Source organism: Manis javanica, chromosome 18 (assembly GCF_040802235.1).
Source record: "Manis javanica isolate MJ-LG chromosome 18, MJ_LKY, whole genome shotgun sequence".
Classification (NCBI taxonomy): Eukaryota; Metazoa; Chordata; class Mammalia; order Pholidota; family Manidae; genus Manis; species Manis javanica.
In genome coordinates this window covers 14690789-14718132 of record NC_133173.1, presented here as the reverse complement: position 1 = coordinate 14718132, position 27344 = coordinate 14690789, and the positions used below count along the sequence as shown (strand labels likewise).

At 45.6% G+C, this 27344-nt stretch overlaps 1 protein-coding gene across 6 annotated transcripts in view; it reads left to right on the top strand.

The window, feature by feature from the left end:
• ADAMTS17 (ADAM metallopeptidase with thrombospondin type 1 motif 17) overlaps positions 1 to 27344 on the top strand; it is a 313719-nt gene that overhangs the window by 269976 nt on the left and 16399 nt on the right. For 5 of the 6 annotated variants that reach the window (XM_037000598.2, XM_073227012.1, XM_037000599.2 and 2 more), the window contains 2 exons: positions 22324 to 22528; positions 25715 to 25867. In XM_037000598.2, coding sequence (XP_036856493.2) covers positions 22324 to 22528; positions 25715 to 25867 — 358 coding nt within the window. The other variant, XM_073227014.1, reaches the window with a different exon arrangement.

Genomic DNA, 27344 nt, shown 5'->3' with positions numbered 1-27344 from the left:
AAGGTGGAGACAGGAGTATTTAACAATGAAGATACAGAAGTTATGATTATTTATGGCCCAGGTAACATAGCAATTACTTATTAAAATCTAAGCCACAGCTGATGCAAAGAGATAGATAGAAACTTATTGAGTATAGTAAACATTAACACACTACTCTCAATGTAAGACAGATCAAGTGCCAAGTAGATAAAAAATAAGGAAGGGCATAAAAGACCTAATATACATAATCAATAAGGTAAGTCATGTGTATCAAACACTACACCCTGATAATAGAAACTGTCTTTTTTTCAATTGCACATAGAACAGTCACAAAATCTGATCATGTTTTGGGCCAGAAAGGAACCATCAGTAGGCTCAGAAAGTAGAAATAATACAAGCAGTAAATACCCTCTGGTCACAAAGCAGTAAACTTGGAATTAATAACAAAAATGTTTTGAAAAGTGCAGAAGCCCCCTCTACCTGGAAATAAAAATATCTGGGGTACTGCACCCACATTTGGCAGTTAACTTAGAAGAAGGAAGACCTGGGCATGTCCGCTGATGTCAAGCTCAGCCTGAGCATGTAAAGCTTTTCCTGCGTTCAGTCGTTCACCTGAGTACCTGCCATGTGTAGATGTGATGTCTAGTTGATGCTGACCTAAGATGAAGAGGTTCTTCTCTACTCTTACAAGCTCCCTTCAGGTGGGAGAGACTGACAGTGGAGCAAGGCAGCTCCAGCCTTATGGGAAGAGCCCTTGACTGGGAACAGAGGACAGATGCCCCGCTGGAATTTGTGTGGAGGTGCGTTTAGGTACCAGGAAGCAGTGGTTGTGCCACAGCACACCAGGGCTGGAGGGAGAGCCCACCTCACTGCTCCCTGCCTCTGTGACCCTGAACAGGCTATTTCAAAGGAGTCTCCCTCTCCTTGTCTAAGTGGGAATCCAGTGAAGACCACAGCACATGCATCTGGCAGGTAGAAGGATGCAGTAAATGTTGTTATTATTGTTTATTGACCTGAAGCTGGTCAGGTTATAATTGGAGCTGTTATGTATTAAGACCAGACGCAATGAAACATTGACCAGCAGGGTGCGTCTTGAGCAGGAGATGGAGGTATAGGGTAAATGGCCTGCAAACGGCTACCCCAAGAAGAATAGCTGAAGGGCTATGTACATTAGTAAAAAGAAGTAGAGAGACCAAGAAGGATTTCAGAGACCATCTTGCCCCACTGCCTTTACACACTTTAAGCATCATCATCTAGAGAACACGCATGCCTACTCTGATGCATCAACAGGCTACTGGAGAGACACCATGGGACACAGTGTAATGGACACCCCACAGCACACAGATCCGAGCAGTCCCTGCTGGTCTTCTGAATGCACCCCTCATCACCTTGGACCCAAGATTTCAATTTCTACCCTTTAAAAATCATCCAAAATATGGATAAAATTGGCAACTGCCCAATGTCCAACAAGTATGCATTACTTAAGCGATCTGGCTCTATCTATACAATGGATTGTTATGCAGACATTTAAAAAATCACTCTTGAGAAAAGTTTCTTGATCACATGGGAGCTGCTTCTGCTTTTAAGAAATAAACAAAATACAAAAAGATTTGTTTATACTATGACATCAATAGTTAAAGAAAATATGTTTAGGAAAAGACTCGGATCGTGGATGTCCTTTTGTTCTCCTGTTTTACGTTTGTATATACTTTCTAAATTTTCTACAATATGTGTGAATTATATTCGTAATTTCTATTAGGTAAACAAAAAAATATGGTTACAGAAGAGATTCCTAAAATGAATAGGAGTGTAGACAGAGATTCCCTGGAGACCAGCACAAAGCTCATCTTAGGAAGCTCTGGATTATGTCTCAGTTTTCTCCATTGACAGCCGTGGGATTCAGTTAAATTCAAAAATCATGTGTTGGGTCTTCAGCAAGCTCAAGGCTTTGTGCTAGGAACATCCCTTCAAAAGAGCCAGTGATCCTTGCTTGGACAAGGATCATCTGAAACAAAACACAACCAGGCCTTTGAGAATGAAGGCGGGAGTTTGAGTGACCCCAAGGATTTCACTGGGGAGTGGGACATTCTCTACCATTTTCTAAGTAAGTAAAATTTTCTCTTATTCACCTCAAGGTAGAAATTGACAACATGTGATCCTGGAGAAGAAAGAAGATGTCACAAAAGTCGGTCCAACAAGACTTAAGATGGGTTCTCTCAGGTTCTTATAGGCAGAGCAGGGGGCAGCCAATCTCATGTACCCCTCTTAAGGGAAATCCTTAAAGCCCAAGTAGAGAGAAACACCTTTGCTGATCAGATACATAGGTAATAGTGTTTTCAAAATCAAGGTGAAGAGACCGTGTTCTAGTGAAAGTAGATCATTGTGACACTATACTTGCTGAATAGAGCTCTCAAAAGCCTAAAGGATGATTTAATGCCATAGGCTTAAAAAGCCAGAAATCAAAATTAATCTCTTTCCTTTCTGCTTGAAGAGCTAAGGGACAGGGGGGTATGGTTCCTATAGCTTGTTGGCTATTAAAATTATTAACAAATTATTATTTTCAATCGAAAACGGTTATGGTATTCATTATTTCCTCTCATGCCAAGACACTATGCAATTTATTCAGAGCATGAATTATGCAGAGCAGTCCAAAGTTTCTAAAATGTTTTGGACCAGGTTCACCGACTTTGGCCCAGCAAGCTCAGGGCTGAGTGGCTAAAGGTCTCCATTACATAATTTATTGAGAACTTAATTGAGACTAATTATTGTCTCTCATTTGCTTGCCTGAAGACCATCTGCTTAGCATCTGCTGTGACTGCATTTGGTTGAGATGTTTGAATCTTTCTGTGAAGTGAAATAAAGGGCATGAATATTTTATTGTGGATTTATCCCACTGTAACTTTTTATAGGAAACTGCTGGTTGTTTTATTAGCCAGCAGCGTTAATACAGTGTCTCTCCAGTGAGCTGGAGCCGAAGTTTAGAGTGCACTCAAAACACGCTGCCTTAGTGAGACCCACCCAGGGAGGAGGTGGGCACGTCTATGAAAGATGTGGCTAAGTCAGTGTATTTGGGGGGTTGGAGTAGGGGGTGGTGCAGATAATGGACTGTTCTGAGATGTGCCTGCTTAAGTCCTGAGTCAGTCCAGATGGGGACCCAGATGATAACTGGTTGACACATGTGACTAGTCACTGGTGCATCCATGTGAGAAATGGATGAGTAGCAGCCATTCACCCCATTTCACAGATGGCAGATAGATCTATGGGAAGTTTAGTAGCCAAGGCAGTCATGCAGCTAGTGAGCCTGAACTAGAAGCAAGCCTCTTGCCTCTCAGCCATAGAAAGGTGGGGATAGTCTTGGGGGAAACAGTATTATTAAGACCATTTGGGAACCTTAGAGGTGCCAGAGATGGGAGAGGGCACATCTAGGACCTCGGAGGGAGCTGATGGAGGGGCAGGCACTTGAGACTGGCCAACAGAGAGAACGGAAGAGGTATGCTGGGCAGAGGGAATATCAAAGGGTCCAGGGAGGGAGGAGCACATGGGGCCAAACAAATCCAGGGGAAAGAGGCAGGTTCCCCTTGCCCTACTCTGTCCTAATCCTTGTTTTCCTTCTTCCGGAGTCTTATTTTTGTTTGCTTGCATCTGTTCCTGAAAACATCTGTAACATGCAATGTGGTGGAATGATGGGGGAGCGTGGGCTGTCAGAATGACTAAATTATCAGACTGGACCTTGATTGCCAGGCTTAGGGTGTGAAAGACAGTCGGCACTAGGGAGCCATTGATGGTTTTGGAGTGAGGAAGTCATGTGACTGAAGCCATCAGAGAATCTTAATTCTAAGGTTACTTAGAAGGGAAAAGAGAACACACTCGAGCAAGCCAGTTAGGAGACTGTTACAATACCCAGGTGAAGGTGGCCATAGCAACAGGGAAGGGAGGTTGTCAATTTGAGGTCCCTTTGGGGGGTTGGCTTGGTGCCTCTTAGCAACTGCTTGGGCGTGGCCCAGGGAGCAGTCTGAGCTGGCCCCCAGATCCTAATCATGCGTGGCTGTGCTTTGGAAAAGGAGCCACCAGACCTTGGCAGCAGGGGAAAGAGGAATGGCTTGCGCGCACACCCACCCACCCAGAGCCGGAGGAGTACTGGGCCTCCCCGCTGTCCTCTAGGCTGCGGATCACACTGGCCTGCAGGTCCCAAAGTGAGGACCAGGGGTCCTCTGCATCCATGTACCTGTGGAAACTGTGGCATAAGTAAGGTCTGGAAAAATAAAATAAAATAGAAGTGAGCCACGGGAGCAAAAGAGCCAATGACGGAACCACACGGGGAGGGCCAAGATACACGTGGCGAAGGGGGAGGGGAGGCCACGGGGAGTAGACGCAGGGTGGCAAGAACTCTTGGCCTGAGAGGTCAAGGAGGAAAGACCAGAGGGAGTAGTCACCCCTGTCACGGGTCAGAGCTGCTGTCTGCCCTGAGGCTCGTTGTGACCAGTTATGCTCACCAAAGACCCTTTAGTCGTTTTAGCGGAAGGTAGGCACCACAGGACACCAGCTACTGCGTGGGATTTGGGTCCCATACCACCAGCCTTTTCTGCATGGGCCCGGCCTGGGATGTCTGTCACCCCGGGGAAACTTCTTCTCAGGTTCCCCATAGACACAATCCTTTATAAGCCTTGACCAGCAGGGGCAGCACGGCTTATTTTGAGACATCGGATAGTCAAAATAGACCAACAAAGATCCACCTTGGAAGCTGTCAAGGGGCCTGACTGGCTCCTGTTTGCTCTGGGGGAGTCAGGGAGTGCCTTTGGCAGCAGAGGTGCAGGGAGCACATGTGAGGCTTGCAATTAAAGGCACTCGTGGGTGGGGAAGCAGGCAGAGCTGTAAATTCCCTTGCTCATAAATCTGTGTGCCAGAACCCTCACAGGGTGAGCTCGCAGCCAGAGTCAGCCGGCTCTGAGGCTGGCCGTGCTGGAGCCCTGCCTCTGCCCCTCTAAACGCAGCAGCCTTGCCCTGCTGTATCCCTTCCAGAGGACGCAGAGCTGGCCCACTCTAACTCTTGAGAACTCCCCCTAGGAACATTCTGGGAGAGTCTTGTGAAATTCTGAGCATGTTCATAGCCAAAGTGAGGCAGAGTCAGGGGAGGAATGTTGGGAAGGTCTACTTGAATGTTTTCATGTTGAATAACTGTGGGCCTGGGCAGTTGGGCCAACAAGGCAGGGACTCCTGCTGGTGTTCATCAGGCTGCGGGGTGTTTTCTGCAGCCCACTTGGTTCAGGATTTTGGTGTTCATTTCAGACCGGTCCCACTCAGACTGGTGTTTTGGGAAAACTATGTCACATTATTAATCTGGGGGAGTCTTTTTTTTTCCTAGTCCTCTTGGGAAAAAATTCTTGGGACTAACCTATTAAGCCAACCAAAAGACAAACTAGTATTCGTGTACAGTAGATATGTGGGGACTGAAGCAATGATGGAAGATCTGTGTGACAAGCAAATGGTGCAGAGTGGTCTCATCAGGTGAGAGTTAGAGAAAAATACACATCTGGTCATGCGGACTTAGGTTCAGAACCACCACAGCCACTGCCTCAGAACATTGAAGTGTGAAGTCCTAGAGGGGAGGCCACAGGGCCGGATTCCACAGCAGACACGGTTTGGCTCACACAGGCATCTTAAAGTTTTAGAGTCTGTTTCCAAATTTTAAAACCAGAACATTGCAGTAAGACTGTACTTCTAAAAAGGAAAGATATAGCAATACTTGCCCCGCACAGCCACATAGCAACAGTGGGCTGGAATCTGCCAGGTACCTGGATGCAGAGGACCCCTGGCTCTCCACGTTGCGAACTGCAGGCACCGAGTTCTCCCTTTGCAGCCACTCTCTGTGGTCAGTGTCAATTAGTAGGTACAGACCTGGTTCTTATGAAAAGTTTCATGTATACTTTGTTACTAATGAAGATTAACAAATAACATGTATCCCTTTGAATTTTAACAAATCTTTACAACTGCCATATTTGCATCACATCTTTTCAGCAATATTACACATTAAAAGTCCTCCTTGACCCCTGACAATATTCCTTTCTTCTCCCACCCCCATTAGTGTATATGCTTCTCACTCAAATTTTCAAAGCTTTACTATATATGTATAAACCTACAAATAAGAAGGAGTGTTATTTGGCATGTTGTAAATAGGATCTTTGCATATGTACATTCATATTGCCTTTGGTATCCATCCGTGTTGCCAACTGTGGCTCTGGTACCATTTTCTGGCTGAACATTATTTCATTTTCTGTATTTAGTTCTGCTCTTGGTGGACATTTGAGTTGTTTGCAGGCAAGGATTTATATAAACAATTATAAAGTGAACACTCTTGTCCAGTTTTCTTGGACTTACATGCAAGAAATTATATCCCTAGAAATGGAGGTACAGAGTCATAGAGTACGCACACTTTGAGCTTTCCTCCAAAGGGCTCACCTGTTGTAACCGCGTCTCTGATTCTGTAAGGGCTCCCATTGCCCAAGTCATGGCCAAACTTGGCTTAGCCAGATTTGTTTAGTGTTGCCAGTCTGGTGGGTGGGAAACCATACCTCATTGTTTGGTTTTTTAATTCCCCTGCTCTGTAGCGAGGTTGAGTATTTTTGTATGTTAGGTAGATATTTATATTTCTTTTTCTGTGATTGAGTCTCCTATTCTTTGCCCATTATCCTATTGGTCTACTTATCTTTTCCTAGTTGATTTATATGAGTTCTTTGTATATCCTAGATTAAAAATTTCTCTCATTTTGAGGTCTTGCTTTCATCTATAGTGTCTTTGAATAGAAGCTTTAATCTTTAATTTAGTTAAACTAATTAACTACATTGGCCCTAAGCAGTAAAAAGATAGTGAACCACCTTCCTATATATTTTTGGAAACAATATATATATAATTCATGAGTTAAAGAAGAAATGATACTGGAAATTACAAAATATTCTGAACTACAATTAAACATTTCCTATTTTCTTCTTTTCCCCTCTATTATTTGGAAGGTATAGATTACATTTCTGTTCTTTTAATGGTTACCCTTCACTGTTTCCCATATATCTTAACTATAAGAGTTTTAGTAATATCCAACATTACTCAGAACCATTAGCCTCTTCCCAAACAATACAGTGACCTTAGCACACATGACGCCTGGAATAGACCCCACTTCTCCCTGTTTTATCTGGATACTTGGTGCTACTTTTTTGAAAAAACGAAAGTGCTTCTAGTATTACAACAACAATAAAAAATTAACTAGATTAAATGGACAAATTTCAAGAAACATAAACTACTGAAACAGACTCAAGAAAAAAATAAATAACCTACACAGACCTAAACAAGTAAAAGATTGAATTAGTAATCCAAAACTTACCACAAAGAAGACCCCAGGCGCCGATTGCTTTACTGGTAAATTTTACTAAACATCGAAGGAAGAGTCAACATCAGTCCTTCACAACCGTCCCAAAAAGTAGAAGAAGAGATAGAAACACTTTGCAACTCATTCTATGAGGCAACTCTATCTACCCTGATAAGAAAACCAAAGACAGCCCAAGAAAACTATAGACCAATGTCTCTTACAAATAATACACAAAAATCCTCAGCGAAATGTTAGTGAATTGAATCCAGCCATATAAAAGAGGTTATACACCATGACCAAGTAGAATTTATGCCAGGAATGCAAGATTGGTTTAGCATCAGCAAATCAACATAATAAACCACATCAATAGCATAAGAGACAAAACCACATTATCATCTTATATGACAAACATACAAAAAGCATTTGAGAAAATTTAATACTCCTTTGTGATAAAAATGCAGCAAACTAAGAATAAAAGGTAATTTCCTTAGCCTCAGAAAGGTCATCTACAAAAAACCCAGAGCTACCATCACACTTACTGGTGAAATATTGAATTCTTTCCCCCTAGGAGAGGAATAAGACAAGAATTCCTGCTCTCACCATTTATACTCAACATTATACTGGTGGTTCTAGCCAGAGCAATTAGGTACAAAATGAAATAAAAGGCACCTAGAATGGAGGAGAAGGAAAATTATATCTATTTTTAGATGACAGGATCTTGTATATAGGAAATCCTAAAGAATCCACTAAAAAGTTACTAAAACTAATACATGAGTTGAGCCAGGTTAGAGGATATAAGGTCCATATGCAAAAATCAATTATATTTCTCTACTCTTGTGATGAATAATACAAGACAAGGAAGTCAACAAAACAGGTCCATTTATAGTAACATCAAAAACAATAAAATACTTGGAAATAATTTTACAAAAGCATAAAATTTCTACACTGAAAACAACAAAGCAGTATTGAAGTAAGTGAATGAACATCTAAAAACATTGCATGTTCATGGATTAAAAGATTTAATACGGTTAAGATGGCAATACTCCACAAATTGTTACTGATACAACAAAATCCCTATCAAAATTCTAGCTTTTTTTATTGCACAAATGGGCGAGCTGATCCTAAAATTTATGTGGAATTGCAAAGGAACCCAAATTGTCAAAGCAATCTTTAAAAATAAGAATAAAGATGAAGGACTCATTCTCAAATTTCAAAAATTACTACAAACTTAGGGTAATCAAAAAAGTATGGTAATGGCAAAAAGAGACACATTTCAAACAATGGTATGTAATTGAGCGTCCAGAAATAAACCCTTAAATTTACTGTCACTTGATTTTTGACAAGGGTGCCAAGACAATTAAATGAAGAAAAAATATTCTCTGTAAATGGTGCTGAGACATTGGAAGACATGCAAAGAGTGAAGTTGAATTACTAGTTCATGCCATGGACAAAATGAACTTGAAATTGTTTAAAGACCTACATATAAGAGCCAAAGCTATGAAACTCTTACAAGAAAACAAGCATAAATCTTCCTGACTCCAGATTAGGCAATGGTTTCTTAACTATGACAGCAAAAGCATAAACAACAAAAGAAAAAAATAGATAAACTAGACATGAGAATTTTAAACTTGTTTACTTCAAACTCAGCAGCAAAGTGAAAATATAATCCAAATAATGGGAAAAAATGTTCAAATCATATATTTGGCAAGATATTTGTATCTAGAATATATAAAGAACTCTTACAAATCAATAATAAGACAACCCAATTTAAAAACGGGCAGATCACCTAATAGACATTTCTCCAAAGAAGATACATAAATGGCCAATAAACACAAGAGAATATGTTCAAAATTATCAGCCATCAGAGAAATACAAATCAAAACCACAGTGATATTTACCAATTGGTATTGAGAAAACTGAGGATCAGCATGCAAAAGAATGAAGCTGGATCCTTACCTTATATTATATGCAGAAATTAACTCAAAATGAATCAAAGATATAAATATAAAAGTTAAAACTATAAAAATCTTAGAAGAAAACATAGGAAGAAGCTTTATGACACTGGATTTGGTGATAATTTTAGATATGAAACCAAAAGCAGGCAACAAAAGAAAATTAAATTGGACTTCATCAAAATTAAAAATTTTTGTGCATCAAAGAATATTATCAACAAATTGAAAAGGCAACCCAAAGAATGGGAGAAAATATTTGCAAATCATATATTTGATAAGTAGTAATATTGAGAACATACAAAGAATTCCTACAACTCAACAACAATGAAAAAAGCTGATTAAAAAACAGGCAGATGACTTGGTTACACATTTCTCCAAAGAAATATACAAATTGCCAATAAGCACATGAAAATATACTAAATGTCAATAATAATTAGGGAAACACCAATCAAAACTACAATGAGATAATCACTTCATACCCATTAGGGTAGTTTTTATCAAAAAACAGCAAACAACAAGTGTTGGTAAAGAGGTGGTGAAATTGGAACCCTAGTATGTTGCTGTTTGGAATGTCAAATGGTGCAGCCATTGTGGGAAGCAGTAGAGTGGTTCCTCAAAAAAGTAAACACAGAATTACCATGTGATCTAGCACTTCCACTTCTAAGACTATACACAAAATAATTATAGCATGGACTCCAATATTTGTACAACCATGTTCATAGCAGTATTATTCACAAAAGGTGAAGCAATCCAAAGTGTCCCTCAATGGAAGAATGAAATGTGTTACATTCGAAGGAAATTCTGATACCTGCTACAACATGGATGAACACTGAAGAAATTATGCTAAGTGAAATAAGCCAAAGCAAAAATGAACAAGCGACACTATATCAAACTGAAAAGCTTCTGTACAGCAAAGGACACCATCAGAAGAACAAAAAGGCATTCTATATTATGGGAGAATATATTCATAAATGACATATCTGATAAGGGGTTGACATCCAAACTATATAAAGAACTCACGCACCTCAACAAACAAAAAGTGAACAATCCAATTAAAAAATGGGCAGAGGATATGAACAGACACTTCTCCAAAGAAGAAATTCAGATGGCCAACAGGCACATGAAAAGATGCTCCACATCCCTAATCATCAGAGAAATGCAAATTAAAACCTCATTGAGATATCACCTCACACCAATTAGGATGGCCACCATCCAAAAGACAAACAACAAATGTTGGCAAGGATGTGGAGAAAGGGGAACCCTCCTACACTGCTGGTGTGAATGTAAATTAGTTCAACCATTGTGGAAAGCAGTATGGAGGTTCCTCAAAAAATTAAAAATAGAAATACCATTTGACCCAGGAATTCCACTCCTAGGAATTTACCCTAAGAATGTAGGATCCCAGTTTGAAAAAGACATATGCACCCTTATGTTTATCACAGCACTATTTACAATAGCCAAGAAATGGAAGCAACCTAAGTGTCCATCAGTAGCTGAATGGATAAAGAAGATGTGGTACATATACACAATGGAATATTATTCAGCCATAAGAAGAAAACAAATCCTACCATTTGTGACAACATGGATGGAGCTAGAGGGTACTTTGCTCAGTGAAATAAGCCAGGTGGAGAAAGACAAGTATCAGATGATTTCACTCATCGGTGGAGCATAAGAACAAAGAAAAAAACTGAAGGAACAAAACAGCAGCAGACTCACAGAACCCAAGAATGGACTAACAGTTACCAAACGGAAAGGGACTGGGGAGTATAGGTGGGAAGGGAGGGATAAGGGGAAAGGGGGGCATTACGATTAGCACACATAATGTAGCGGGGCGGGGGTGGGGGGATGTTCATGGGGAAGGCAGTACAGCACAGAGAAGACAAGTAGTGACTCTATAGCGTCTTACTACACTGATGGACAGTGACTGTAGTCGGGTATGTGGTGGGGACTTGATAATGGGGGGACTCTAGTAACCATAATGTTGCTCATGTAATTGTATATTAGTGATACCAAAATTTTTTTTAAGTCAAAAAAAAAAAAGAAAGAAGCCAGTCACAAAAGGATGAATATTGTATATTCCACTTATGTGAGGTACCTAGAGTAGTCAAATTCATAGAGAGAGAGACAGAAAAAGTAGGGTGATGGTTGCCAGGGCCTGGGACAGGGGGAATAGGGAGCTAGTGTTTAATGAGTCCAGAGTTTCAGTCCATGGTGATGAAAAGTTTGGGGGATGGTGGTGATGGTTGTACAACAGTATGAATGTATTTAATGCCACTGAGCTGTACATTTAAAAGTGGTAAAAATGGTAAATGTTATGTTGTATGTATTTTGCCACAATAAAACAAATCCACAGTGAGATACCACTTCACACCCCCTCGGATGACTATAATCAAAAAGGCAGATACTAATAAAAATTTATGAGGCTGTGGAGAATTTAGAACCTTCATACTCTACTGTAGGAAAGCAAAATGGTGCAGCTTCTTTGGACACAGTCTGGCATTCCTCAAATTGTTAAACATAGAGTTTATGATCCAGCAATTCTACTTCCTTGGTACATACCCAAGAGAAATGAGAACATAGGTCTGCACAAAAATTATACACAGATGCTCACAGTAGCATCAGTCAAAATAGCCAAAGTGTGGAAACAACCCTAATGTCTATCAACTGATGAACTGATCAGTAAAATGTGGTATATCCATGCAACCAAGTATTAGTCATTAATGAAAATGTATGAAGTGTTACTACATGCTACAGTATGGATGAATCCTTAAAAACATTATACTAAGTGAAAGAAATTAATAACAAAGAACCAAATGCAATCTGATCCCATTTATATGAAGTGTCCAGAAGTGGCATCTATGGAGACAGATAGTAGAATAGGGATTGTCTAGGGCAGTACTGGGAGATGATAGCTAAGAGGTGTGGGATTTCTTTTTGGGAAAACAAAAATGTTCTGCAGTTGATAGTGGTGGTTTCATGACTGAGAGTATATTGAATTGTGCTGTTTACATGGACAAATTATACGGTATGTGACATCTCTCAATGGAATTGTTAAAATGGTTTTTCTACTTACTAATGTGTGACCTCGGGCAAGCCGCTTAACCTTTCTGTGCCTACCTTTAGAATGGCTCTACATAAGATCATTGCAAAATCAAATAAGTTGAACCATCTCACTGCTGAGAATACCACCCAGTTTAACTCTCAAAAGGGGTTAGCCGGTGCAGTATCTAGAGAAACCATTTTTAAAACATTTTCTCTTAAGCCATATTTTAGCAGAATGTCGCCACCTTCCTTCCCTTCCTTTCTTTGCCTTCCTTCCATCAGCAGATGAGAACTAACCACAATGACTCAAGGACCTTTTCAGGAAATCACGGAAAATCCTCCAATCCTGGCCAGGCACCCATCTTGATTTTCAAGGCTAACAGACTCCAGCCAAGAAATGCTCACATGTTTGCTCCTCACGATGCACTTCAGGTTTTCATTTCCTCCCTTAAAAAACAAATATGTGTATAATATTACTTTACGGGGAAACGTATATGAGGACGCATAATTCTCAAGCCATAAATGGAGAAATGCTGAGTTGAAATGTAACTTGTGGCTGTAAAGAGTCACTCTCGTGCCCCTGGGAGAACATCTCAGCTCAGCTCGTTAAGTCCTCGTCTGCCCCCTCGCCTCACCCCTTCTCTCATGGACATCTGTTCAATAAAAGCAGCCACGTATCTTCAGAGACTATAAATGACACATGTTAAAGTCATGTTTTGATTGTTCTCATAACAGAGGTGCTGGCCCCAATCTGCCCTTGGGGGTGAGAGCCGTGTAGGCGAACAGGAGAGTCCGATGCTGCCTGGAGTCCTCTGTGGTGTTTTTGGAAAGGGGCCCGGGAAGTCCGGCTCTTGGCCAGCTGGGCTCTGCCACGTCTCCTCACCCCCAAGCCCACAGCACACGGCTGAAGCCGCAGGTGCCCCGGGCGAGGGCGTGTCATCCACAGAGAAGCGGAGCAAAGTGTTTGCATTCCCTCAGCCAAGCATTCACTGCCCCATGGACAGCATTCCCGCGCTGGGGAGGCCGGGAAGACACTTACAGCCCTGGGGCCCTCCCTGCCCCAGGCATCTCCCCAGAGGCTTCACCTACCACGTATGTATCACCCAGTCCTTGCAAATGTGTACAACTGTTGGCCTTGACCCTGGATTATGGCTAAGGGAGCTAAAGCTCAGAAGAGGTAAGTAACTCAAACCAAATTGATTCAGTACTCAAACAGAGGCCTCGTGCTGTTTTTCATATTCCTCCCATTCAACTTGTGCAATCACATAGCCAATTAGAAAAAATAATAATTTAAGATGAACTGGTTTGGGTTCAGAATGTCCACATAGACGGCACATTCCAGAGGGCTTTGGGGAGCTTCTCTGAATGAAGTGGATGCCTCCATTGAGTGTAGTAGGGACAGAATTAACAATAGCTGAGCCAGGCCTGGGCTGAGCACGTGGCAGAGACCCCCTCGGCCGGTCGTCTAACAGGCCTGTGAGATGAGAGCCACCAACCCCTCTGGAGGAGGGAACAGGCCGGACTGCTGACTCGCCCGGGGTCACCCACTGGCAGGTCAGGGGAGGGGCGGCTGAGTCCAGGACTGCCTGGATGCCAGAGCCTGAGTGTGGGCTTCCGAGTGCTGGAGAATGTCTGGCTTCCATATGCAGGTGCCTTTAACTTTCAGGGCATCATAATGAGGTTGGTCGGCAGTACCCTAACCAGAAGCATGGCTGTGGGGATAAAAAAACGAAGCCCGTAGACTGGGGCACAGAGGACAGACCCGCCTACTAACGTGGGCCCCGGGCCTGCCCTGCTGCCTCTGCAAATCAGTTTCTCCGTCTGTGACGCAGAACCAGCAGGCCTTGAGCCACCTTCCTTTGGGGGTTCTGGTGGGGCAAGAGCGAGGTGGCAGTGGGAAGGGCCAGGCACATGCAGGAGGGGTGACCATGGCCACATTAGCATCATAAGGCTGCCCCACCTCTGGGGAAATGTGAGCCTGTCCTTTCCAATTTTCTCTTGGCAGAGAATTCACAAGAAGTGTGAGCTCTGATCTGTGTAGCTTTCCAGATCAGACTCTCTGAGGCTCCCTGGTCTAGGAATGGGCAAGATCGTTCCTTAAGCGAGACTCTTTCAAGGCACATTAACCAATTGGCCTGGGCTCTCCCACCAAATCCCGAGGGTGACCCCCACCCACCACATTCTCTCCATTCACCAGGCCCCTGGCCTCCCTCCCCTGCCGCCCACCTAAGTGTCGGGTATTGCCCAGGCCTCTGATGGGTCATCTGCTCTGCCATGTGGCCCAGGATGACCACAAGGCACTGCCAGTGGGCAGGGGTGGCCCTTCTAGACAGACATGCCCGTGAGGGGCGCTTCCTTGTCTGTTCTGCCGCTGCTTCCACCCCTTGGCCATTCTCAGCATTTCCCTTCCCACGCAGATGTGCTGTCTTGCAGGCCACTTGACTAGAGGTTCCAAGTGATGAGGCACCTTCCTTACCTGTACCGTAAGGACAGGCCTGGTCTCCAGAGCGTGGGTGTCACCCCAAGACCAAGGGTCTGTTCAGGACCTGTGCATGGGCCTCTCCTCTTCACCGTCACTCAGCTTGGCCCTGAAAGGGCTGGCCCCCTCGTCTCCCTGGGTCCTGTGGCTAAATCCAGAGAACACTTCCTAGGCCTCATCCAGCCCCCCCCTTCCCTCGTGTCTCTTGAACAGCCTCCCTAGCCTTGCTCCTTGCTCCTTCTCCAGCTCCTGCAGAGTCCCCCTAATTCCAGCCCCCTACATGTGCATTCCCCAGTCCTGTCCTCTGTCCTCCCTGTACAGTCTCCTGGGGGAGTTGTTCTTGCCCTTGCCCTCTGCCAGGACCTTCTTGCTGATGACCTCTAACCCTGTTTGCAACCCAGAGTGTACTCCTGAACTCCAGAATTGCACCTCAGGCCCTTCCCCACACTACCCAGCTGCCCAGTGGACACCTCAGCCACCCCTCTCAAAGTGGCACCCACAGCCCTCCACCAGGCCAGCCCCTCCCCTGAGCTGCCCCTGAGAGGGGAGGCACCACTTGCATCCTCTGGGCTGGTCAGAACCCTGAGCTTGACTCTTCCCTCCTTTCTCTCCTGACCCAAAGCCCTGTTAACTCCATCCTTACATCTCATCTCAGTGCTGGTTTTCCATTTCTCTCCCACTGCCTCACCAACATCTTGCCCTGGGGCATGTGGTTGCTGGAGACCCTCCAAAGACAAGCCACCCTGTGTCTGTAATTGCACCCTTACTCTCTCTCCTTGGCACCTTTTGGGCAGGCTCTCTCTATCAGGGTACTGAGCCCCTGCTTCTTTGGTTAGCCAACTTCACTTTGACCTTCAGGACTCAACTCAAGCTCCATTTCCTCCACAGCACTTATCAGGCAGTGAGGAGAGTGTCTGCTTATACGTTTCCCTCTCCCCCAAAGACCATGCCCTTGACTGAGCTTGGTGTAGACGGGGACGCTAAGCTTAGGGTCCCAGCCTTGATTCAAGGCTTGGTGTGAAGTTGGTAGCCACATGTCTGGGGGAGGTTGAACAAACTAGTCATCCTGGTAACTGTTTCTCTCTTTAGTCTGCCCTGAAGCTTGCTGGAGCTTTTCGGGCTATTTCCCATCCTTATTTTTATGCTGTGATATTTTACATGTGGCCTATTTGATGCTATGCCTGGAATTTGCCCATCTTTCTAACAGATGCTCATAGAATCGCATACAGGCATCTTGTTTCCCTACTTTGACTAATTTAGCTAATGTAGAGAACATTCCTGGCACAGAGATAGGCAGAGGTTAGGTGTTCAGCCAGTACCAGATCTTTCCTACTGGTGTATTTTGGAAATGGATAAAGTTAACCCTGAACCCCATGGGCAGATCACTTGTTAGCATGAACACTTGTGTTAAAATACAATAGCCCACACTATTTTTCGCAACTTGGAAGTTGTTGAAAATAAATGACCTACCAGTGTTCTCTTTTTCGTTATCCATATTTGAGATTCTCTTTATATTCAGCATAAAATAATGGTATTAGAAGAATGTGATTCTGAAGGTGTCATTGTTTGTGATAACTAAGTCACATTTCAGCAGATTTCCACAACACCTGTACGAAGTTAATTAAAGTGAACTCAAAATTTGAATAGAACAGAATTTTGAATAGAAGCTGAAATTTCTCAGTATGGTGAATGTGATGGGTCTGTGGTAGGCAAAATAATGGCTCCAAAGATGTGTCCATCCTAACCTCTGAAACTTATGAATAAATGAGGATACATGTCAAAGGGGAGTTAAGGTTGTACTCTTGGTTAAATTGTGTCCCCCCCAAAAGGTGTTGAAGTCCTAACCCTCAGCATCTCAGAATGTGACATTATTTGGAAATAGGGTCTTTGGGAGGTGTAATTAGTTAAGATGAGGTCATACTGAAGTAGAGTTGACACCTAATCCAGGCTGACTAATGTCCTTATAAGAGGAGGGCCACATAAGGATACAGAGACACAGGGAAACATGTCAAGACAGAGGCAGCGAGTGGAGTGATGCATCGGCAAGCTAAGGAACACCACGGATTTCCAGCTGTCACCAGAACCAAAGAGAGTGTCCTGGAACGGATTCCTCAGAGTCCTTAGGAAGAATCAACCCTGCGGACACTTGGATTTTTTTACTTCCAGCCTTCAGAGCTGGGGGAGAGCACATTGCTGTTGGGTTAAGCCACCCAGTTAGTGGTACTTTTTCCAGCAGCCCTAGAAAACTAATACAGGCCGCTAATCAGCTGGCCTTAAAATAGAGAGATTCTCCTGGATTATCTGAATGGGTCCGGTGTAATCACAATGGTTCTTAGAAGTGGAAGAGGGAGCCAGAAGAGGTCAGAAGGACATGAGACGGACTCAACCTGACATTGCTGGCCTTGAAGAGAGGAAGGAGCCATGAGCCGAGGGACTGGGGCAGCGTCCAGAAGCTGAAGAAGGCATGCCCACTGCCTTCCCCAAGTCGCAGAGGAACCAGCCCTACCAGCACCTTTTAGCCCAGTGAGACCGACGTCCACTTTCCCACCTCCAGGAAGGTAAGGTAATAAAATCTGCGCTGTCTGGAGCAACTACATTTATGGTCGTTTGCTACAGCAGCAATAAAAAGTGGATACAGGGTCTCGGGTAGTGACTGAGCTGCCTGAAGTACTGATTGGAATGACTGACCATGAAATACATGTCGGGGAGCTGAGCCTGCCGCACAGTAAAGGAACCGAGTCCGTCCTGACCCCAGAGGAGCTGGGCACAAGCGGCCGGAGTCAGGGAAATGCTAACGGTGGCTTCCTCCAAAATTACAGTTTTATTGCTTTTAAGAAGAGCTGCTGACTCCAACTTGGCTGACGTCACTCTTAAGGATCTTAGGGGACACAAATGAAAAAAGATCAGACATAAGCTGGAATTATAACATACATTGTTTTATGGAACTGTCATTCCTTTCCCAAACTACTGGACTTGGGATTAATGGGGTTTTACTCAAACATTCGATTGCGCGATGCTCCATTCCAATATCCTATTGCCATTGATGGGTCTCCTGCAGCCGTAGTCATTCAGGTGGAAATGCTTTCTTCCAGCCACCAAAAAACAAAGTTTCAAGAAAGTCATTTTTTGTCCCCAAACCTCACTGAGATATTTGTCAAAATCAGGAGCAAAAAGTCAAGCGGAAAAAGAGCTACAATAAACTGCAGCTGTGTGTGCACATGGTAGAGCCCCTCCCCGCTAGCCGGCTCATCCCTCATTTTAGGCAGGGGTGCTGTGCTCTCCGCGGGATGCCCTGCACCTCCCAGGGGTCCGTGTAGAGCTGGGGACCTCTTCTCCTGGCTCCCCTCTGGCTCCTGGAGGCCTGGGAGACACTTCCCTTCCTTGCTCTTCTTTTCCCTATTTACTACCTGTTTTTAACTACCCAGTGCCATCACTTCTTTCAGAATTAAATTGTGGTAAAATGCACATAAAATTCACCACCCTAACCATTTTTACATGCACAGCTTAGTGGCCTTAAGTACATTAACTTCTTGTGTCTTCAGAGCCTTTTTTTTATCTTGCTCAAGTGAAACACTGCACCCATTAAATACTAGCTCCCCTGGCAACCACCATCCTACTTTCTGCCTCTATGAATTTGACTATTCCAGGGACCTCAGATAAGTGGAATCAGACAGTACTTTCCCTGTTGTGACTGCCTTATTTCACCCGGCATAATAACCCCAAGGTTCATCCACATTACAGCAAGTGTCAGAATTTTCTTCCTTTTCAAGGCTGATAATAGTCCATTGTATGTATGGATGACATTTTGTCTATGGACACTTGGGTTGCTTTCGCCTTTTGGCTATTGTGAATTATGTTGCTATAAGCAGGGGTGTCCAAGTATCCTCACATCACCATTTTTTAAATCTGGCAAGTATTAGAATGACGAATAGCCCTTGAATAAAATAATATACACAACAGCCAAGTTTACTTCCAGCTAACCATGCTTGTGCTTTGGGATTCAGCTCAGAAATCACCTGCAAACTCACTAACTCTGAGATGGAGTGTGATGCCTCCCTAGGCCCCCACAGCCCTGCGCTCAGCTCTGCCTGGTCAGTGAGCCTCATACACCGATTGTCGGCTGGTTGTCTGTCTCCCACTGTGCCACGCCATATTTGCATCTATGTGTACTGAACTGTATGCATGCTGGGAAATAAGAGTTGGGGACAGAGGAGGGCTGTGGAGCTGGGATGCGCCACCAGCTGCGCCCATGTGAGTTGCAGTTGAGGAGTGTGTCCATGCTCCCTTCTCTCCCCCATCACATCATCCGTGAGAGCCAAGTCCCACATGGTGGGGAGACTCCTTTGACCTCAGATGGAGCTTGTTTTGAATCCTAGCAGGTCCCAGGAACTGGGAGTTTATAGGTACATGCAACAGTAACCATAGTACTCTGAGGAGAGGTGCAGGGGCAGCACCTTCACACTGCTGCAAGAGGCAGAGTCCTCCCCGCAAGGAGCAGGCAGACCAAGCATAGACTTCCTGCATGTCTACGTGTGCTCAGGACTGTGTCACCCATTCCTCTGCCAGACTCTGGTATCTGGTGTAAAGGGTCAAAGGATTCTTCTGGAAAAGGGAGGAGGGATGCATGGGCTGTTTTCCATTCTGTCACACTTTTGCAAAGCATCTAAAAGGTGCAAGAGAAACATCAAAGGCAAAGGAAAAAAACCTGGGAAGCTGGCAGTCCCTCACAGCCCGATGGGAAACTGATCCCCACAGAGCTGATGTTCCAGTCAGCGACGGGGCAACAGGCAGAGAAGACGTCTGCGTCAGGACTGCCGAACCTCTCCCAGCAACTCCCCTCACTGTCCCCACCAGGAGCCCAGATAAAGGTCCCACTTTTCAGGCTCAATCCCAGGAAGCACAGTAAATACGGAAGATAGGAGTGGGATTCAAGGCTATTTTCACAGCTGGGATCGGGACAATAGCTGACCAGGTCTCAACCTAGGTCTCCAAAGCCTGATGTTTGTATCCACCAAGTCTGTTGCAAAAGGTCAGTACAGAGGAGAGAGTCAGTTCAGGAGAGAAAAAAAAAAGTAAAAGAAACGGAAAGAGGTGCAATCTGGTTGCTTAAAAAATTAGAAATGGTGTGGAGTTGGGCAGCACAAATGAATATGCAGTCTCCGTTTAAAGAGGGAGAAAAATCCCATGTTCTGCTGCTCTTGGGCCATATGTGGCCACTCCCTCCATGGCTGAGAATCTGCCACATGCAAATTATTTTGCTCAAGATAAGAGAATACTTAAAAAGGGAACAGAAGAGCTATCTTCAAATATCCAAGAAGGCAGTTGTGTTATACGAAAGACCAGAATGAGGAGAAATAGGTAGAATCTGGTTCAGTTCTTTCAGTGTTGTTTAAGCAGTTGCCAGGTGCTGAAATGGAAGCACGCCCCACTGGCTGCCCTCTGGGAGCCTTACCTTCTCCACCAAGGAGACAATAGGTGTAAGTTACACAGGCTTCTGTGCCAGGCCCTGCTGTGAGCGGTTTATGGGTGATACGTCACTTGTCCTCACCTGTCACTTGTCCTCACCCCCCGTGGCAGACACTGCCTTTTCCCTCCCGCAGCATAAGCCAGCAGTCCTACAAGGGGAGCTTAGAAGCCGTCTCTGGAGGTGTGGGGGCCAGAGTGGGGAGCTGAGCCACGGGACTGCAAACGGGTTCCAGACAAGGAGGCCTGAGCTTGCCCTAAGGGCCGAGAACAGGGTGGGGTGGGGGAGAAGTGTGGAGAGCTGACCACCTCCACCACCCCAGCTGGTTCAAGCCACCCCCGTCTCCTGCCTGGACCAGTGCAGGAGCCTCGTCCCTATCTCCTTGCCACTGCCCCTACCCACTGGGGCCTGGTATCTGCACAGAGCCGGAGCGGAGGGGCACATCACTCCTCTCAGCAAACCCACCAGGACTGCGTCCTGTTCCAGCAAGAGCCGCAGCAGCCCACCAGGCCCGGTGCAGTCTCGCCCTGCTACCTCTGTGTCTGCCCTCTCTCCCCCACTCTCCTGCTCACCCCCCAGCCATCCTGGACTCCCTGCCACTGCCAGCCGTGCTCTCCAGCAGGGCCTTTGCCCCTCCTATGCCCTCTGCCTGGAAGACTTCCCAGGCAGCCACAAGGCTCCCACGCCTCACTTCCTTCCAGGCGCTGCTCAAACATCAACTTACCACTCAGGCAGTCCCTGCGACTTCATGTAAAACAGCACTCACCCCTCACCTCCTCCTTGGCCTGCCCAACGCTGCTGCTTTACTTTTCTCGAAAGCACTTCATTACTGTGTGGCATCTTCTCTATTTGTAAATAATACCTAATATGTTATATAGACCATATTATGTTGTATTCCATTGCATATTGTTCATTGGTTTACTGTTTTCCCCCATTGGAATGGTGACATTCACGGGACAAGGCTTTGTTTTGCTCACTGCCTCCTCATCAGAACCTAGACTACTGCCTGGCACTAAGAGCCCACAGGGAATATGCCATGGAGGGACGGATGAATGAGCAGGCAAGCTGGAGGCGAGGAGGTTGGCACCATCCAGGGCCCCCTCAAAGAACCCTGCCAACAGGAAGACATCACCAGGGTTTCTTAGCAGTGGGACAGCATGCTCCTATTAGGGTTCAGGCTGAACTTGAGACTGTTCTGACTAATGAGGAAGAACGGAATGGTTCCCAGAGCTGGCCAGCACAGACTGAGCCACTTTGCTGAGCAGTGAGCCCCTGGAGCCAGGAGTATTTAAGGCTTGTGCAGGAACCCAAGTAGGAGAGAGTCCTTTAGGGTCCCCAAAAGGGCATTCAGAGCCCCATTTGTGTCCTGGCTCCCAAACTGCTCAGCTTCTTTCCAACACCCTGAGGCCAGAGACCCTGACAGCATTGGGAACATTGAAATATTAGCTAAAAAGGCAAAGTTTTAGGTGAGCACTTTCAAACCGACAGCCTCAACAGCTGGGTCTTCCCACAGCCCACTCGGGGGGAAAGCAGGGGTACCTGGTCCCGGTGTGTTCAAGCCGTCACTGGGGCATCGTTTGTCAAAGGCTATCCCAGCCAGCTTTTGCTGCAATGACAAATGACCCCAGTATCTCCGTGGCATGCTGTTAGAGGGCTCAGCTGTTGGAGCCTTCCCCGTCTTGGGACCTGTTCTCATGGCAGGGGACAGGAAACAGAAGGAATGAAAGCCAAACCACATGATCACACTCTGGGCTTCTGCTGGCAGTCGGCCAGCTTCATGTCCACTCACTCCACTGAACAAAGCATGTGGTGAGACCACGGGAGGGATAAGTAATCCACCACCAGGAGAGTGACCAGCTGGGAACAATGGCTCATGTGCCAGAGGGGCGTTTGATACAGAAAAGTTCTGTATCAAGTAGGCCGCTGAACTCAGATTGCTCCCTCCGCTCCCATACTCTGGAACCATTTCCAAAGCTGATTGCAAAGCTCTCCTCAGAAGCTGACCTCTCCTCCCAATCATTCTCTCACTGTCTCTCGTCCCTCTGGGCAGGTGGGTGGCTGGCCCCTGGAGCCCCTGCTCGGCCACCTGTGAGAAAGGCTTCCAGCATCGGGAGGTGACCTGCGTGTTCCAGCTGCAGAATGGCACACACATCGCCACCCGGCCCCTCTACTGCCCGGGCCCCCGGCCAGCGCCCATCCAGAGCTGTGAAGGCCAGGACTGCCTGTCCATCTGGGAGGCCTCTGAGTGGTCACAGGTGGGTGCCTGGGCTGCCACTGGGGCCTGTGAGCCATGTCCACAGGGACCTCAGAATGATACCTTTCCCTCTGTGGTGTTTGTGACACATCCCCACATATCACAGTCCTCACCAGCCCCCGGATCGACTCAAAGCGGTATCCTCGTTCCTATATTCTTAAATTCCATCTGAGATAACAACAAGGCTAAAAAGACCTGGATAATGTATTTTTGATAATGTATATATATGTTTTTGATAATATACACTGTAATACTGTTTGAACCCATTTCCTAGGAAAATTCTCACATGAATATAGATAGATGGATGAGTAGGTAGGTAAGTAGATCAAAAGATTTGATAAACAGGTAGATCAGTAGGTAGATAGATTAACAAATCTTTTCATTTCCTTTGGACATACTTGTAGTGTTGTCAGATTGGGAAGGTGGTTCCAAAGGCTTTCCTTTAACTCTGGGGCAGTCTTTGTAGATTGCAAAAGACAGGCAGATGCTGGGAGGGACAGTTTTTAGTGTGCAAGTCAGTTAAAAATCTCCTGCCATAAAACAATTTGGAAAGAGGTCAATTACGCCTTAAGTTTTAACTTTGAAGACTGATCCTGGAATTTCATTTTATCTTTGGTAATATCATCCTTCAAGGCTTTGCATTGACTTTGCATTAATAATTGTGATTGTTGGGCTATAAAACAAAAAAATAGCTGAATAAAGGGCAGGCTTCCCTCCGCTCCTCCATCAGATGTGTTCTAGGAAAGGCTAAATCCAAGACACTGTTCAGTGTGGAAAATATTTTTAAAATTCCTTTTTATTGCCAAACAGTCGGAATTATTTTGAATAAGAAAGAATTCAGCCCATTCTTAATCAACAAAATGTCTGCCCTCGGCTACTTTAAAACTGAGTTTACTTTTCAGACAGATCTTGACATGTACCCATTTAAAGACCAAGTCTTTAACCTACCTTTATGATATTTTCAGAGAAGGAAAAAGCTTAAAATTGGGTTTTTTTTTTTTTAATGTATTTGGGTTTGTGAGTGTAACGTTCAGTGGACCTTCTTGGGGGAAGGGGGATACTTGCTAGAGGTGTAGGGGTAAGTATGCAGTCTCCCACCCCCCCACCCCCAAGCCTTAGGACCTCGATCACCTGGCTCTTAATCCAAACAGGATTTATGCTTTAATCAGATCAAAACCATAAATTTTCCATTCAGATGCTTTCTTATGGGAAAAAAAAATGCCCCTCCTTACCAAAATAACCAAGCCTGACATTATCAGCTATCATCATCGCATTAAAGAACACCATATTGGAAAAATGTGAGATAATTGGAGCAAGATTTAAAGAAGTATCTCTAACTCTGTGTCTGTATCTATGTGCAGGCCTGATGCTAATCCTGAAATAGTATCCACACCAGTCAGTCTCATTCTGGCGCAACTCAGGCTCCAGAAAAATTCTTCTTTTTAACCATGTTACTTGGAATCAAATCTACCCCCAGGAAATGCTCACATAACTGGTATTTCTACTGCTTCGCCACAGGCTGAAGGCCCCTCTAACATTTCTTCTTCCAGAAACAAATGGGTTTGTATCTCTCATGGGAGAGTTTTATTGACAGGGCTGCCTTTATGCAGCCAGCAATGTTGATCACACTCACCGTCTACACCCCTGCATCTTCCCAGCTTCATCAGAATGAGGAACAAATACCAAGAAGGAAGCAAAGGGTAGGCCCTTAGTGGGAGGCTTGCCGTGAACTGGCCCCTTGCATGCCAGGTCTCCTTCAACTAGCCCGTCTCTCCTGTCTTCAGCTTCCAGTCCCCATTCCTGGATCAGAAGCCAAGAGAGAAACTGAACTTGCCCTCTTAGGTCCCTTCCAAGACAGCACCCCAGGCTACATTGAATTTGTAGGAAAAATAAAGTTAGATAACATTTTGGGATGAGTGTTGATAATAACAGAAATACAAAGACTAACGCTTTTCCTTGATGTGCATTTTTTCAGAGGACACAGTGAAACTTTTTACAAGTCAAGTTTTAGCTCAAGAAAGTCACTGCTGTAGCCTCTCATTTTTGGAAAATGAAGCAAGTATGAAAACAGAAATTAGAGTCGGGGTTCCCCTCTGTGCACCCCCACAGTAGCTGTGGGACCTAGCTGTGGGTCTGTACAGCCTGGCAGTGTGCAGCCATCAGCCCACCATCTCTGCGAGTGACGTGTTTGCTTCCTCAGCGGGAGGGCTTCAGAGCGAGGGTCCCTGGTTCACAGGCCGTATCACCTCTGTCCGCTGGACATACCATGCACTCTGGTCATGTCTTCCTGAGGTCATGGGTCTGTTCTGCCTGGGCTTCCTCCTGTCCTGTGTTATGAGATGGATAAGTGCTCTTGGCACCCTGGGCATGTTACCCTCTGGCCCCAAGGGAACACGCCCAGAGCAGGTTCCAGACACACCCTGTAGGTTCCCTGTGTTTACACCCTATCGCCCCTCCGTCTCTCTTCCCTCCTTCTGTGGATCTTGCTGCCTGAGGGCATGGGGCTCTTGAACTGTCAGGGTTTGCAATGAATTATCAGCCCTCGGACCCTGCTCATGTTCCTGTCTCCCACCGTCTCTTGCCAGGTCTCCCAGGAAGTAATACACCACAGGGAATACTGCCCTGTTACCTCTCCTAGTGTCCAGGTTGAAACAGTCAAGGGCTTGCTGACTGCCTTCCATTCCCTCATCTGTGGCTTTCCTTGCCATCTCCCTTCCAGCCTGATTCCATCCCTATTGCCCCAGGCTGGCCCAGGCAGAGCACATGGACCTGGAGGCCAGCTGGGAGGAGCCTGAGGCTCAGTTTCTCACCCAGCTCCACCTGGCCCCTGTTTCCTGCTCCACTCAAGGGTCCACAGTATTTGCCTTTTGAACTCACCCACTGCATTGGCCTTTGGAACCTGACAATGAGTCATTGAATCCCATTACCTTATTTTGACCTTCTGGGTACCCCAAGTTCTCCCCACTCATGACTCCTGTGACTCTTCCCCAGTCACTGGCCACTTGGCTGTAGTTCCAGCTGGGACTGTGTGCATAAGACTCTAGAAGACCAGGAGCTTGGATACCAAAAATGGCGTCCTCATCCTTGCATTCCCAGCACTGGGTCTGACACATAGTAGGGACTTAACAGGTGGCAATGGACTTGAACTGAATTGGACTGGATTAAATATCTGAATGGTGTCTTGCAGTGTTCTGCCAACTGTGGGCAAGGGACACAGAAACGGACAGTGACGTGCACCAACTCACAAGGAAAATGCGATGCATCCACCAGGCCGAAAGCCGAGGAGGCTTGTGAGGACTACTCGGGCTGCTACGAGTGGAAAACGGGGGACTGGTCCAAGGTGAGTCCAGAGCACTGCATTTCTGTCAGGCCCCAGCAGTGCAGGGGCCTCGAGGCCAGAAATCAGCTCTCAGCACGGGCGGCCCCAGGCTAACCAGCCAAATCCACACTCTGTCCAAACTCTGTGCCTGCTGGTGACCGGACACTGTGTGCGTCAGAAGGAAACTGATGCCAGCCTGCTGTCCTGTGCCACATGCTGCTTATGACCCCGCACGTCCTGACAGGGCTTGGCTACCAGCCATCACAAAAGCCTCGTAAACATGTGGGAGCCTTGGTCGAGGCAGATGGGGGGCGGGGGGAGCTTGTGGACAAACAGCATTTTCATTCATTTCCAAGACCCTCAGGCAAGGGTCTGGAGGAGGCAGGGGCAGACAGGACAGGGGAGGGGCAGGAGAAAGGACCAGCCACCTTCCAGAGCCCAGGTCGGTGCCCCAGCAGCTGGGAGGGTTAAATAACACTCGAAATGTACACAGTTCTTGGCTGTTTAACCCTTCTTGTATCATTCACTTGATGCCTTTGAACCTGACATCTTTGATGCCTGTTTGCCGACGGCTGAGGTGAGTGCCGCGCCACCTGTGAGCACCACCCAGTCGGTCTTAGAGCCTTTTCCCAAAACCTGTAAAATTTTTAATGAGAGTCCAGAGTGTGGCACTATTTCCTTTAAACATCGTCAACTGAAAGCTTCCGTTTGCATCTCTTGATGCCTCTTCCCTCAAAGGTGGCAACCTGGTGGCCCAAGAGCCACTGGTATTGGTGTGGCCTGCATAGTATCTTAAACATTATGGAATTAGTCACTAACATTTAGAAATGAGAAAGTTTCACCTGAAAATCTGAATTTGGGCCTCTGTATGGAAATCTGACCATGTGGCTGTGTGGCCCGCTGTCATCCATGGCTGCTGTGGCCTGGGGCCTGGCTGGGCCTGGGGCCTTTTCCCAAGCCATGGTTCCCCTGCTCATCAGGTTCCTCCAGCCACTTTGCATTTTGATTTACCCACCCGGCCATGGCAGTAATTTAGTTGTGCCTCTGCATTATAAAAGGAGGGATGGCTTGCCCATTGGAAAGCAAGCTGAATCCAAGCCCTGCAGAAATGCCACCAGAATGCATGTGAGGATACAAACTGCTCCAAACCCTTGGAGGGCACCAAAGCCAAATTCCTCAGGTTCCAGGTTGCAGGCTGTGCTACAGTGCAGACTGCGGATATGAGTGAATTTGGAGAAAACCAACAGTACCTCCTTCCTATTTACTCCCTGATCAGAAAGTCTGACCAAAGCAATGGAACTGAGGCCAACAATCCAGTTTCTCCAAACAAACCAAACGCATGAATGTATAAAGCATTGCTATGGAGCTGCCAGGATGAATTTTACACTAGGGAGAAACTTTACTTGAAGGTTCTTGCGAAAGAAATGTGCCATTAAAACCTGGATTCCTGTGAGAGAGGCATTAAGGTGCTCACGGCTCATTGTGTCGGAACCTCTCT